At 42.5% G+C, this 14683-nt stretch overlaps 1 protein-coding gene across 4 annotated transcripts in view; it reads right to left on the minus strand.

Moving 5' to 3' along the window:
- The window catches only part of BRAF (B-Raf proto-oncogene, serine/threonine kinase), an 84211-nt gene extending 71440 nt beyond the window's left edge, over positions 1–12771 (minus strand). For 2 of the 4 annotated variants that reach the window (XM_068190816.1, XM_068190817.1), the window contains exon 1: positions 12278–12769. In XM_068190816.1, the coding sequence (XP_068046917.1) occupies positions 12278–12409 (132 nt within the window). In that variant the 5' untranslated portion in view covers positions 12410–12769. Of the gene's footprint in view, positions 1–12277 lie in introns of all 4 variants that reach the window. The other 2 variants (XM_068190815.1, XM_068190818.1) reach the window with 2 other exon arrangements.
- Positions 12772–14683: the final 1912 nt, after the last annotated feature.

Below are 14683 nucleotides of genomic sequence, written 5' to 3' on the forward strand. Positions count from 1 at the left end.
CCCTGGAACACAAAGTTCTTAAGAGCTACATCGCTGGAGTTCAGCAGCACTCACAGATACATAGGTTTCTTTAAACTGCCCAAATAAAACCCCAGTGTGCAAGAATGGCCTAGCAAGGGCCTCACTGCCCATAAGCACATACATTCCAGGACAGCAGCAAAGAACTGCCTAACAACAAAGACACCAAACACATGACATATGGAATCCTTTTATCAATCAGTTCCAGGCCAAAGAGCTTGTTCCTACACCACAAAATAAACCCAAGTTCTTAAAGATTAAAGTAATCCCTTTATCCACCTTTATTCACACTTTTTTAGAAGCAAAATAAAACTGCCTCAAAGTTATTAAGAAATAACAGATTTATTTTTTTCTATTCTTATGAGCACTTCACTGTATTTATGAAACACACACCTGTAGGAAAACATAAAACCACAACTGTCAGGTATCTTACAGGAACACAAAAATTGATGCCAGCCTCAGAGACAGTTGCTGGAAATCTAAATGCATTTTGAAGTAAACCTGCAGTGCATCCAGTACTGCCCACATGCAAGTCTGGTCCCTTTCCATAGGAAACAGAATGGGGATTTGAGACACTGTTTAAACAGTAGTTCCATGAAAAAGTAATGAATCCTTTACAGCTTGGATAACCATATCATTTTTCCAAAAAAAGCATCAAATAAATGTTTCTGGCCTATCTTGTAGCATTAGGTTAAGGTTATTCTCTATCACAAGAGATTAGATTTGATTCTTCTTTTAATGCTGCTGACACAAGGAAGCTGACGCAGGCTAACATAGACACAGGCAGCCAGACAACTGGAAGTATTCCAGATATACTGGAATATATCAACTTGAATCTGCCTATTGTGGATAATTGTGCATTAATTTTGCAAATAAGCACTCCCTTACAATGCAATAAAGACAATGACCTATTTCAAGCCAGAGGCAAGTCAGATACAGTAGAAGCCTAAATCCATTCTATTCAGGGAAGACTATGGCTGCACAGACCACAGAACTTGTTGAGTTGGAAGGTACCCACAAGGATCATCTAGTCCAACTCTCAGCCCTGCATAGGACCATCCCTAGGAGTCACACCAGGAGCCTGTTCCAGTGGCCCCCAGAGAAGTAATTACAGCACCAAGCTTGAGAGAGCTCAAGAAGCCTTTGGACAATAATTTCAGGTTAAGCCACAAAGTTATTTTCGCATGCTTTGCTGCTTGTCAAAATGTGCAGTGCCTGAGACATCACAAAGCAAACTTTTCGTACTTTCTGCACCTGGCATCACTACTCAAATCGTGCAGAGCATCCCAACTCTAAGCTATATGATTCATACTTGGTAGAAGACACTGAAAGTTCAAATCTATTCTGTAAGGAAAAAGCTGCATTATTTGTCCAGGAACAGTATATCCTGCATTTGGATTATCACACTTGGTGATGACAGAGAACACTCTGATAGAGCTAACAATGTAATTAAAGAATAAACCAATTAAAAAATTAAGCATTTCATTTGGAAACTGCTTTATAAAGAGGACAAAAATCATCAATACCTATCCAATACTATTCCAATCAGTCCTTTCAGGCTTCTTTCTTACACCATCAATTCAATTATCTGGTCCCCTGAGCAAGGGTCCACTTTGTCAGAGAACACTACAGAAAGCTGTCATGTATGAGATCGTCTTTAGCTGGAAAACATATCAACTAACTTGAAAGTGAGATGCTTGGGTAAAAGATAGGCAAGAAGACATAGGAATGGGGTTAATACCAGGGCAGCCCACAAAACCATTTGCATGGCAAGATGCAGAGTATGTGGGTTTGAGTTTCTATGCTGACAATCACTGTTGCCCCTTTCTTGCACTTTGGTACCTCCTTCAGGTACTTTCCCTCCTCACTCATCTCAGTCCCAGTCCTTTTTTTAACTCTTACTAAGTTTGCTTCTCATTTCCTGTAGGCATGTGCTGGAACAAGCACAGACAGCGGGATGGAGAGTCCTTGCCTTCTTCCAATACTCCAGGCTATAGCCCCTCTCCATTTCTCTGTGGAAGTTTCTCACAAGTTGTGCATTCACTGTGTTAATTTTTTCACTTTTCCTACTCTCCTGGCTCTTCATGGTTACCACATTTTCAACAGTGCAGTTTAAGTTTTTATTAAACAAGTGTGACAAATACCAACAGCTGAAAAACTTCACTGAATTGAAAACCAGCCTGCAATGGCTTTCACATGAGAGTTTACACAAGTGACATAAAGGTCAACATCAAGCTTGCCTTTCCTAGTTCATATTTCCCAACTTTTTTTAATCTCAGTGAATCATCTTTATAATTTTTATTTATAGGTCCTTTAAAATGTCTGAGATAGCCAACAATGGAACACTGTCGAAGTCTGTATGTAGGCAGTTCAAAATGAGTCAGTAAAATTTACAACCACAGACTAGTAAATAAGTTACAGACAACAATATCTACAGAAGTACCTGCAGCCAAGAGAAAATGGACCCATTATCTCTTTTTCCACAAAAACCTACGAATGTATCTTTCTAGACTCATGACAAATGGCCTTAGGGAAGATGTACAAGACTACGTTTAGGAAGGAAAATCCTCAAGAAGAGGTACAACATTTTCAGTACCACCCTGACAACTAGGATCATAACTAGGTCAATTAATACAGTAATGTGATCAGTGAGCATCTGCTGTAAGCACAGTAGTTAATTAAATATTAAAAAGGCTTCAAGATGAAAATTTATTTTCTATTTAACAGGTAGCAATTTTTATGAAGGAAAGACTAACTTGTTACTCGCAGTGCAGGTTTCAGCTGCATCTGACACTGCTCCTGTTGAACAAAACCACCTCACTAAAACCCAACACCCAACAACTTCCACCCTTCTCCAAAAACTAGGCAACATCTGACTAAGTTAACCCTCAAGTATCAAAGTATCATCTTTGAAGAGTTCACTGCAGAAACTATCTCTCATTTCTTTGCAAACCATCAGCTGCAACTGAGAGTAATCTATGTCTTTTGCTTTCATTAGTTCTAAAACAAACTCAATTGCTCATCATTCAGCTCTACTCTTAAAGCCAAATAAACAGCCTTTCAGTCTGACAGGCCTTTGCCCCTTAAGTTGCCTCCTCTTTAACAAAGGAATTCAGACTTCAAATGCTCCTTAAAAGTGTTTTAATTTTTTTTTTTAATAAATTCAAAAATTGTAAAGGGTAAAAGCTCAGTGAAGTCTATCCTCGTAACATAACCAAGCAGTTTCTCTGTAAGAATGAAGCCACAAGGAGCCTTAGGCACTGACTGCTTTGCAGCTCACAGCAGCCAAGATGGTGGGTGCAATTATCACATTGTCCTTAGCTATTTACCCCTGCTCTCTTCCTTACTCTTTCTCCATAACTTAAACCTTTGGCTGAACCCTTTAAGTACGCTAAACAAGTGAAAAATTGTTCTCTTTGTCAAGGTTAGCTTTCTGCCAGTCTACTGTGCTTAAAACAGCTTGGCAAAGGACCCAGTGATCATCTCAGCTGGTGAAAAAGTCACCTTTCCTCTCTATAGCTCACACTTAGATGGATTCAGACTACCATGAAGCAGCAGCCTTCCTGTTTAGGTTTCAATTCTCTTTCATTCTCCCACTTTTCCCATTACCTGCCATCTTTACGGCTTGCTGCTAAGTAGAATTTGCCTCCAAGCACTATAAAAAGGAAAGTTAACAAATGTTCTCTACCACAGTAGAACAGCAGTGTGTGGAAAAATAAGAGCTGCCTGTATCCCTCATTTAAATCATTAACCACCAGTTGAACAGCTAAATCTTTAATTCCATATTTTTCATGGCTTTTGTGCTGCAGTACTACTAGTCCCTCTTATTCACTTTGATAGTAATTCAGTAGTCACGAGGATCACGCACAGACCGAGTTCGGGAACAATTCACTGTATTTACATCCATGAATTCAACAACTTCTCCCTAGACAGTAACAGGTTAAAAAAAAATAAAAGAGGAAATAAATTTATCTAGATTTTCTAACCCACCTAAGAGTGCAATTTTGCTTTAGCCAGGTAACTACCACAGAATGTCAATAACACTAAATCCATGCATCGGTGACATTTCAGAGAGATTATCATGAAGACACCAGACTATTTCTCTGCACACCTAAAGCTGAAAAGTCACATTTGTGATGGAAAGCAAGCAGCCAGCCAGCTAATTACAATAATTGCCTATAAGAAGCAAATGCTTGTCCAGCAAAGCTCTTATACAGCTTTGGTCACATTAATTAAAATGACAAAACAAATAAACTCAGTTTCAGCTGAACTACAGAACTTAATTCTTCTCTCTCCTTGCCAGAGTACACAATTAATTACACTAGGCAGAAAAGATAATTAGCACCTATTTAAAAGTTCACATTATCAATCCATAAAATAATTTGTTAGAAACTTTGCAATATTCCACCACTAAACTGTTTCTACATAGTGACTACTGTGCATAGTTTCCTACCAACTGATTAGACAATGTAAAAGACAGCTGGAATTGTTGGACGAGTACAAATATACACTGCTTGTTTAGAAATATTTGTGATCCAATAAAGAAGTTAAGATATCCTATTTTTATCACAAGCAGATTTCAAAAGCTGAAACAGAGCAAATGTACTCGTTTTTTTCTTTTTATTTTTAAGACACAGGCAATGTGATCTTAGTCAAAGGAAATAGTCAAATAGGAACTGCCACAGAAAGCACAGTCTCCTAAACAGCATTCTATGTTCTACTTAGAAGACCACCCTGCCTTAGCAAACCCAGTACCACCTTGCAAAATGAAATAATTTAACAGGCAGAATTAGCTCCTTGCCACCCACTCTAAAATTAAGAAAGTAAAAAACAAAAAACAAACAAAAAAAACCCAAACAAAACAAAAAACACCCCCCCAAAAAACCCCAAAAAACAAAACAAACCCCCCCCCTCAAAAAAAAAAAAAAAAAAAAAAAACAAAACAAAATCACACTAACTACTTAACCTAGAATCTGGGGAAAGTTACATCAATTTTCAATAATTTACATAGGCTTAACAATGTCACAAGAGACAGTACAAACTGTATTCTAGTAGAATTATAAAACAGTTAAAGACATTTTCTGAAAGCTACCTCAGATGATACTAAAGACTCGCATTTAAATCTACATTACTGAAACCTATTATAGAGAATATTTGACCTATTAAGTTTAATGAATGCATTTTCAAAACCAGATCAAAGACTGAGGCATCAATATAGAACCATCCAGTTCCAAACATCGAGATACTACCAACTTCTTAGTCATAATGATGTATTTTATTTCAGGTTGATTTTATAGTGCTTTTCAAACATCATTAGTGAATAACTTGTACTAGAGAGAGAAAAACTAGACACACTTCTGACTCCAAAAATGTCTACCTTCAAAACAAACCCTTTAACTGAGATAAAGGGAAGAAAAAAAATAAAGTTACCATGTCTGTGCTCCAAGTGTCAGAAAATGTTGCCTGAACACAATGTAACTGCATTTGGAGATTATTTATTACTTACCAGTGCATTTAACAGCAGCTTTACTAATAAGGTTGCTGCTTAAGGGGCCTCACTATGTAACAAAGAAAGACATTAGAGCTGATATCCCCCTTTCTGGGGTAAAAAAAAATATTCCTAGCCACTTAGTTATGTAACACATTTTTAAACTAAGTTCAATCCTTCATTAACAGCTTTTTCTGCTTGTCTCCCAGAAGAAAGATTCTAAACAAAGTTAGTATGTTTCATGTAGAAATTGAATTGCCCTTCATGCTAAACTTTGTGCAGGTACACTAGGAGAACCCACAAAAATATTTCACTTGATCACAACCTTAGAAAAATAAAAGTACCCTTCAGTGCTCCACACTCATATGATCTCCTGAATTTAATACTGATAGTGTGGAAAATTCAATGGATACCGAGTACTACATATGCCACTGCACAACAAGCTCCATTTTGAAGAGAAGTTCTGTTTTCTGTTTTTAAATTCTCATGTTGGTTGGGGAGTGTCATGGTGGGATGATAACTGGCAGCACTGCTCCCTCAAAACTCCTGCCTGACCTGGCAGCAGGTTCAGTCAAAGAGAAGGGTTACAAATTAGACTTCTGCCTGTTTAACTGTTTTTTTCTAGGGTCCACATTCCTAAAACGTAATCAGAAACAGAATAAAGAAAGACACTGTTGCTGCTCCTCGAAATGCTAAAAAGGCACAACAAACCAAACACTTGCAGCAAGGAGCTTAAGCAGGAGAAAAAAAAGAAGAAAAGGCATGTAAGTCTGCATCAACCAACCCTCTTTAGAGCTGGCCACAGAATGGAGAAACAGTTGAATGACTATATATTTCAACGTTTTGAAAAGAAGCTGTGCACAGGAGGGAGGATTGGGAGGACTCCATTGTACGCCCCAAAAGCTCAAGAGCAACTGGAAAATAAAAAAGCTGAAGCAAGAGAACATGTATATTGCATGCTGACTTCTGTATCCTGCACTAGCTGTGACAAAGTAGCTCTGTTCACACACAGATGTGTGAACGGTTGGAAATGATGAAAACCATCTCACACCTCACAAAATGAAATACTGTACCCAGAACTCTCACGTGGTCAAGGCTGTTGGAAACGTACACTTGCTATACAAGAAGCTCACAGACACCTTCACATCCCTGGCACACTGGCAGAGCTATGGCATGCAATCCTACTTCTGTAAAAAGCATGCTCAGAAGGGCTCCAGAGAGACCAAAGAAGATTGTTACAACCTGGCAGGGGAAGCTCAAGACCACAAAGTCTGAGGTGTCAGGACCTAAACCCGACAAGTCCAGCTAAGGAAGTCTCATCTGAGCACAACTCCTCATTCAAATATAAAAAAAATCAGGCTCCAATGGAGTTTTATGGGACAAAGATTATTTATAAAAACCACACAGAAAAGGGGACACACACACACAAACCATACTACCACTACTCCCGCTAACCACATTCCTTTAGTGTCTGACTTCACAAGCATTTTGGAACTCATTGGGTGCTCCTCATGTTGAGGAGATTCCATTCACTAAGTTTGCGGGAAACTACTGCAGCAACAGCAATGCTGATTTTCTACAGAACCGGTGAGTGGAATCAACTCAGGACAGGACCTGCATGGCACCAAGTGGGCACAAGGGAGTAGATCTGGCTGAGAGGTGTGACGTGGGCACAGCAAAGGGCAAAACCTGCAGCTCTGGGCATCAGAGCACCATTTGACTGACTTAGCTCAAACTGCAGGGACAGGGAGCAGCAGACACCACAGGGACTACAATTATGACAGGGCATTTCTGATACATTGTACATTTCACCACCCTTCAGAAGCCAGTGGTTCAAACTGAAAATAAAACTTGCACTTGGCCAAAACTGTGTTTCAGAAAACCCCCTCCATTAAACCTGAAACACCTTCCTTGGAAGGCTAGACTGGAAGAGAATTAGCAATTCCATGATCAATCAAAACCTTCTTTTGTTTCTCTTGTAAGTACAAATAAAATTAGATTTTTTTTCTAAATCAAATTCCCTCCAAAATATTTCATGCATTCAAATTTTTGGACAGATATAACAATTAATTAAAGTGAACTACAGATTTGTTACACAGTGGAACACTGAAGCCTTAAGGAAACTTGGGGTTATCAGTTTATGTTAAAAGATAGCTGCCATCAAAAAATATCTGCATTAAAAAAAACCAAAAAAAAACAAACAAACAAAAAAACAGAGCCAAAACCCAAAATGCATTTGGTCTACAGTATTTTTAACTTCATGTAACAAAAGAGCTGCCATTCCTGGCTAAACAAATGTCAAGAAGGGTATTATTAGAACAGCTTTAAAAATAAGAGGTCTTTAACAACTACAACAAAATATAAATGGGAATTAAGAAGCAAGACTCTAAGTCAGGAAAAAAATAATCAGTACTAAACATTTTGTTCCCAACCAGTTTGTGGGATATCCACAGAGATAAGAAACAAGCTTCCCAAGACATCACAACTTTCCAGAAGGAGCCACCACACTATTAAGCAAGTTTTGTGTAATCATACAAGCTACCACAGGACAGAGCTGTTAATCCTATTCCCTTTTGGGAAAAACACCTTACGCAGAAATCTCTACTATCCCCACTAAACCTAAGTATTTCAAGGTTGTGTTCTAACGTTTGATCCACCTTGCCAGAAATAAATCATAAAACCCCTAAGGACAAATGAGAGGTTACCAAAGTAATTGTCTTTTTTTACACCTGGATCAGCTTTCCCCCATCACTCCTGACATATGTTTGCCTGTTGAGGTGACAGATTATTAATTAACAGCTTATAAATAAGTATAGAAAGTTTATTTTCATGCTTCACTATTCCTAGCCATAAAGAACAACATGGAACCATCTTCTCTGCTGCCACTTGAACTCACTGCTTCTGGCAGTAATCACCACAAGCCTGGCAAACGAGTCATTTGCATTCTTCTTTGCATCAGATTTGACTATTTCCATTTTTTTTCATCAATTTCAGATTTCACTGAGTCCTTCTTCAAAGCGCTGACCTTCCAGACTCTATACCACTGCTAGTATCCTGTTCTAGACTCCCTTCAGCCAGACCATGCATTTCTCAAAGCTGTGACCCAAAGTCAGACAGTATTAACCATGGCCTCTCTCATGCTATGTAACAGAAACAACTATTTCACTTATCTTTTGAGATATACTACTGCAGAATATTAGCTACAAGATGTTTCACATCCAACTCCACTTTAACTTGGCCTCACAATTAAATAGGATGTCATTCACAGACTATGAAGTTAGTTCAGTCACTGAATACTAATGCATGGAAATGTAATTGAGATTGAACATAAAATGTATTCCCAAAACTACAAAAGCAATGAAGTAAAGAACCACTCATAAGGTTTCAAGTTTCCAAATAAGTAGCATGTTTAATAGTAAACTCTTCAGAGAAATAGACACTCTAATACCCAGCACCATAGGTTCCCTAAACGTTACTGCAACAAAATCAACCCCACTTTTACTTCAGGTACCTACATTACACATTAGGAGAACCCATCACTTACTTCATATTGTGAGGTTAGAGGTGCCTTTTCATTCCATCTTCATTTTATGTATCTTTTCATCCATTCTCCATTTTACTCTTAAATCTGTTTCACAGGATTAAGGTTTCTAAATTTATAACTAATATTCATGCAGGATAAACTCCAACATTGCTGCCTAGAAAACAACCATCCAGCAGCTCAGGCCCTCACTTCACAGCCTTCAGAGTAATTTTTGCCTTACAAAGAGCAGTTAAGGGTACAAAGCTCCGAGTACAGAAAATCCCATTTGAATTATTTAATATTGGTGTAAATAATCTCTAGCAACAAGAGCAGAACTTTTCCTCCCATCTGTCACACACTCCTTACTATATCAACAACCCTGTAATACTCTGAAAACCTTCCATCCAAACAATCTCTTGTCCTGAGAATTCACGCTGGGGAAGAAGCCAACCTCTGTGCCTGCGGTTGCCAGCTCGCATCCAAGGCCTCCCAACACCAGCAACCAAACAGGGAGTGGAAGAGGAACAAATTCCTTCTAAATGCACTTGCCCCTACTCTTCCCAAATCCTTCTGTCTCCAAGAAGTAGCCATTTCCTGTACCTTTTCTATGACTGCATGGACAACTACCCTTACCAATTCTGAATTTTAATATAGGGGAGAAAAGATTTAGCAATTATTATAATATTTATTAGAAGAGTTATAATACTCATTATTAGAAGATTTTTAGCAACAGCACTTAGGCTACCAAAGCAACTTTTAAAGGCATAAATTCACTATTTGATTAAGAACTGGTCATGAGTTGAACAATATGGCTTAAATTTGTTTTTCAAAGCCCCAGCCCTTGGGAATTCATAAGGGACAGTGATGTAGCTGTAACCAACACAGGGCACTCGACTACAATCTCAATACAGAACATCTTGTTTACCAGAGGGTTCTAACATACAAGTAAAGCATGCAAGATGACTTCAACATCTGCCAGAAATTCTTGTCTGCTCCCCTTTCAAAAGCAGAAACTGAGTGCAGGACTGAAGGTCTGCCTTCTGGAAATCAGGACTGCATTTCCCTAAAGACTAAAGGAACTGAAACCTTTTCAGGTATCACCTTAAATAAGTAAGGTCATGCTCCTGGACAGGCTTCCACAGCAAGGTTACTTTTAAAGCCTGGGTTCACCTTGTCTTGAAACAGTGAAACAAAACACTAGAACATGTACTTACATTACAGCCATGAGTCAGTTACCAGCACTTCAGTATTTCTGACTTATATCACTTTGAACTTGCATTACACTTTAGGTTGGCTTGTTTTAGTATTAAGGATAGTTTCCATTTTAACTGTGTCAGCAATTTTTTGGGCTTGAACTTCATTAAGGTAGAGCTTTAGGTGAAGTAATAGGTGTACTTATACAGTAAACAAAACTAATTACCTACAGCTTGAGGAAGAACTAGTTAACTACACAACAAAACCACGTCAGAAAATAAAAACTCTACAACCAGCTCTGCCTTGAGACCCATGTGCTTCAGCATTTCCAATGTAGAAGAAGTCTGCTTTTAAATAATCCAAGACTATCCCCCACACACTTCCTAAATACTTACACCTGTACTGACAACCCATCAACCCTTCTGCTGGCCAGGTGTTCCACATGCTGGACCACTTATCTCTGTCTCATCCAGGATGGAAGCACGAGCAGTCACACTGTGTAATTAACCATTTGGAGTCAAATCTAATGACTGACACAGTCTCAAACATTTTTGAAGTTCAAGTGACTTAGAGCAGTTTCACAAACACCCCCTTCAGTATGAAAAATGTTTAAAAAAAAAATTCTTGCCTCCTGCTACTGCTTTTCCCTCTATTCTCTCCTATACTTCAGTTTAAGCAGCTCAGCTGTATTGATGTTATTGTTTCAAGAGCCACAATATAAACCAGTTATTGGATTAATCCCATAGGTTTTTTTATTAATGACAGAAATAACTGGGAAATTCAGAAGCTTTTTAGCCTCACTTTGCTGCTAAAAGCGTGTGTTTGTCAAAGTCCACTCTTCAGGTGTTTGGGTTTCTCAACCAGCTGAGAGTTTCTCCTTACTCAGGAAAGTTCAGACTGGACTGGCATTACTCAAGGTGTTTAATCACTGTGCTGGGTAGGTGTAAAATAGATGTGCACTGCTGAATTTTGCCTACCTTCAGCAAGCAAGTCAGTCAGGAACTCCTTAGGATGAGGGAATCAACCTCACATCTTGCAAACATCCATAGGGACCGACTCTTTCCCTACTTCTCCTTTCTGGCCATCGACCCAGCATGAACTCTAGCACTTCCCAAACTTCTCAACACACTAATTCCACTATAATCCAGTATGCTACTAATAAATCAAATGGATAAATAAATCCTCCCCAGTCTTTGGGGATTCGAGAATCAAACTGGACCCCTCTGAGAGCAGCTGGTCCAAGCCAGCTCACTTTCCCTGCTGGAGGCTGGAGAGGAGAGGTACCCAGGTGGGCTGGGCTCTTCGCAGGGCCACAAGGCTGCTCAGAGACGAGAGGTTTCGTACCAACTGCACAGACACTCCAGGGAAAGCTGAGCTGAAACACTCTCCAGCCGGTAGCGCTGAGAACCAAACAGCAGAGCTTCTGGCATCTGTATTTACCTCCAGAACAGACTCGAGGCATGGCATCTGGCAGGTTGGTCTGCCTTGGATGCCTACAGTGCTTGGAGCTGCTGCGAAGCACCTTGTGTTGTTACCGCACGGTTTATTCCCCCTTCCGAAAACATTGCAGAAGCGTTCGCAACTCACACTTCAGCCCCAGCAAAACAGGTAGTACCGCTCGCTCCCCGTGGGATTGGGAAGTTAAGTAATAAGCCCCAAAAACACAGGAAGTATGTAAGAAAGACACCAGCCAGAGGCCTGACATCCTCACTGCCTCCACGGTGCCCTGTCCGTTAACATTTCCCAAGACGCTTTGTGCAAAAAACGTCCACAAAAGGCACGTCCGCAAAGCGAACCGAGCCCAGCCCGGGGTTCAAAACGCATTTCGAGTGTTCCAAATCCATCGGGGGCAGCCGGCGGCAAAGCCCCACACAGCCCCTTCGCGGGACACGGCACCCGCGGCCGCGGAGGCTCCGAGCCGGGCTTCTCCGCGACCCGGCCGGGACCCGCGCCCGCCGCACCGCGGCCCCCGCTCCCTGCCCCCGCCGGCACGGGCCGCCCCCGGCACGGCCGGGCCCCAGCCCCGGGGGCGGGCGGCCGCCGCGTGGCCTCACCTCCTCCGGGATGGCCGGGTCCCCGCTGCCGCCCCCCGCGTAGCCGGCGCCGAGCGCGGGCGGCTCGGGCTCCATGTCCCCGTTGAAGAGCGAGGCCCCCTCGGCGCTGCCGCCGCTGCTCAGCGCCGCCATCTTGGGCCGGAGCGCCGGGGCGAGGGCGGGGCCGGGGGCGGCCGCGTCCCCGCCACCGGGGCGGCCCCAGCCGGGACCCGTAGTGCGAGGGGCGGGCGGCGAGCGCGGTCCCGGCCCGCTCTTAGCGCCGCCGGCGCGTCACGGCCGCCCTCGTGACGTCACACAGAATCGCCGCGGCCACGGCGCATGGGCCCGCCTGACGTCACCGGGAAGCACCGTGACGTCACGGCGCGACCGCCCCGTCGCCCTGGGAACTCGGACGTGGGCTCGGGCCCCGCCCCCCCCCCGCGGTCCCGCCCGCCGCCACCGCAGCGCCCCCTCGCGGCGCGGGGGCGCAATGGCGGCACCGCCCCCGCCGGGCCGGCCCCGGGAACCGGGAGCGGGAACCGGGAGCGCCGGGGCAGGAGGAGCCCCGCGCACCGCCGGCAGCGCGATCGGGTTGAACACCGCTGACGGGGGCTCTGCGGGTCCTTCCCGGCAGCGGGGAAACCCGGGGTGCGGCGGAATCCAAGCGAGGAAGGACCGGGATGCCGGGCATCCCTCGGCGCGCAGCAGCGCTGCGGCTTTGGGGGCAATGCTCGCAAACACGACGGGCACGCTTGCAGCACTGCCGTGCTCGCCTGCTGGCTGTAACTGTGCTGAAAACTGAAATAATCGATGGCTAGCACCGCTACAACCTCCGCGGTTTTCCCACTGACAGCACCTCAGGCCTTGGCTGCCCGAGCTGGTGCTGTGTTCACGCAGCTAGGGTAGGGTCGGGTCTGGCTCAGCAGACATCGGGACCCCTTCTAACCCTCGGGAACACCACTGCTGTTCCCAAAGCTGCTCCCCGCCTTTTGCCTAGCGCCGTCTTTCCCCAAACTGGCCGTGCGTTCCCATCTGAAGTACAGCGTTGACCTGTGTCTAATCCCTGTATGCCACACCCATTGAAATGCTGCTTACGTGCATGAAACACCTGCTAAATCAGGTGGTTTAAACTGCTTTCTTGCTAAAAAGGTCTTAATTATAAATAAAAAAAAAAAAATGGCAACTGTATTTGAGTGCATTGCAAAGAAAAGCTGATAGACCAGAACAGCAGCAGGACTTCAGAGAAAGGCTGTTCTAACACAGCCTTTTTAGATCTATTTAATGGTAGCAGATCTATTTAATGGTAGCCAGCTAAAATACACTAGGTTAAAACCTGCAAGTGCAAGATCCTTATTTGTGTTTCACTTCGGTTGTGAACATGTGGCGGCACAGCCTCTGAACGTACTAGTGCTGGTGGGAGAACTGAGGTTTATATTTCACCTTTCACACTGTGGGCCATCGCTGTGGAAAAGCATTTCAAATGCAGTGCAAAACTGGCAGCGTTGCAACTGGTAAATAAATGTAACTTCAGTTTAATATTTCAATGGATTTTAATTAATTTTTTTACAGGCTGTTCTTGCTAAGAGAGGAGCCAGGGGTTTCCTGTGACTGGAGCACTGCAGTGCAGTCAACAGAAAAGCTACACAAGTATGTAAGAATCAAATGTTCAGACTAAGCAGTTGGCCAAGTTTAGAAGTTTCTCTCTAATAGCCACATTAATGAAGAGGATAATTATCAGCAATTCCTGCTATGCAGCGGGGATGTGTAATGGTAGTGAAAAATTGCTCACAAACTCTGGAAAATAACACCCATGCTAAGGACTGAACACTGGGATAAATCTCTCTGATCTCTGAAGGAAAAGGCAGCAGAGGTAATAGGAGACGGCTCTCCCAGCACATAGCCTGTTGTGGAAAAGCCAACAGAGTAATAGAGGTTAACTAACACACTAAGTCCATTCATTCCATGAAATTTATACCAAGGGATAATTAATCTCAATGCACAGAATGTAGTCATAGCCCTTTTTTATTTCCCAAGCAATTTATGTCCAGGGCATAACCCTAGCAGTAGAATTAGTAGGCTACTATGAATCTGTAACTTGTAATACCTTTCCCATTGTTTTTAGGGGTATTGGGTCTCTTTCTTCTGAGGTTCTGATTATTTCCAGAAGGGTTGCATTCACTTCGAATTCAGCTAGACTTTTGTATCACATTTGATGTTCCACCAAAGAGCTGCAGTTCTAATACTGAGAAGTCATGTCCAATGCTGGAAACACAGCAGAGTTACCTCCAGAAATACATGAGATAAAAGAAAACACCTAAGAACTACTTTAAAAGATTGTTGTGTAGGAAGGAGATAAAAATCTACTACTCATTCTATGCTTTCCTTTTGATTGGTGGAATCCACACCTCGTGACAAATGGAATTTTCT

Source organism: Anomalospiza imberbis, chromosome 5, assembly GCF_031753505.1.
Source record: "Anomalospiza imberbis isolate Cuckoo-Finch-1a 21T00152 chromosome 5, ASM3175350v1, whole genome shotgun sequence".
Lineage (NCBI taxonomy): Eukaryota > Metazoa > Chordata > Aves > Passeriformes > Viduidae > Anomalospiza > Anomalospiza imberbis.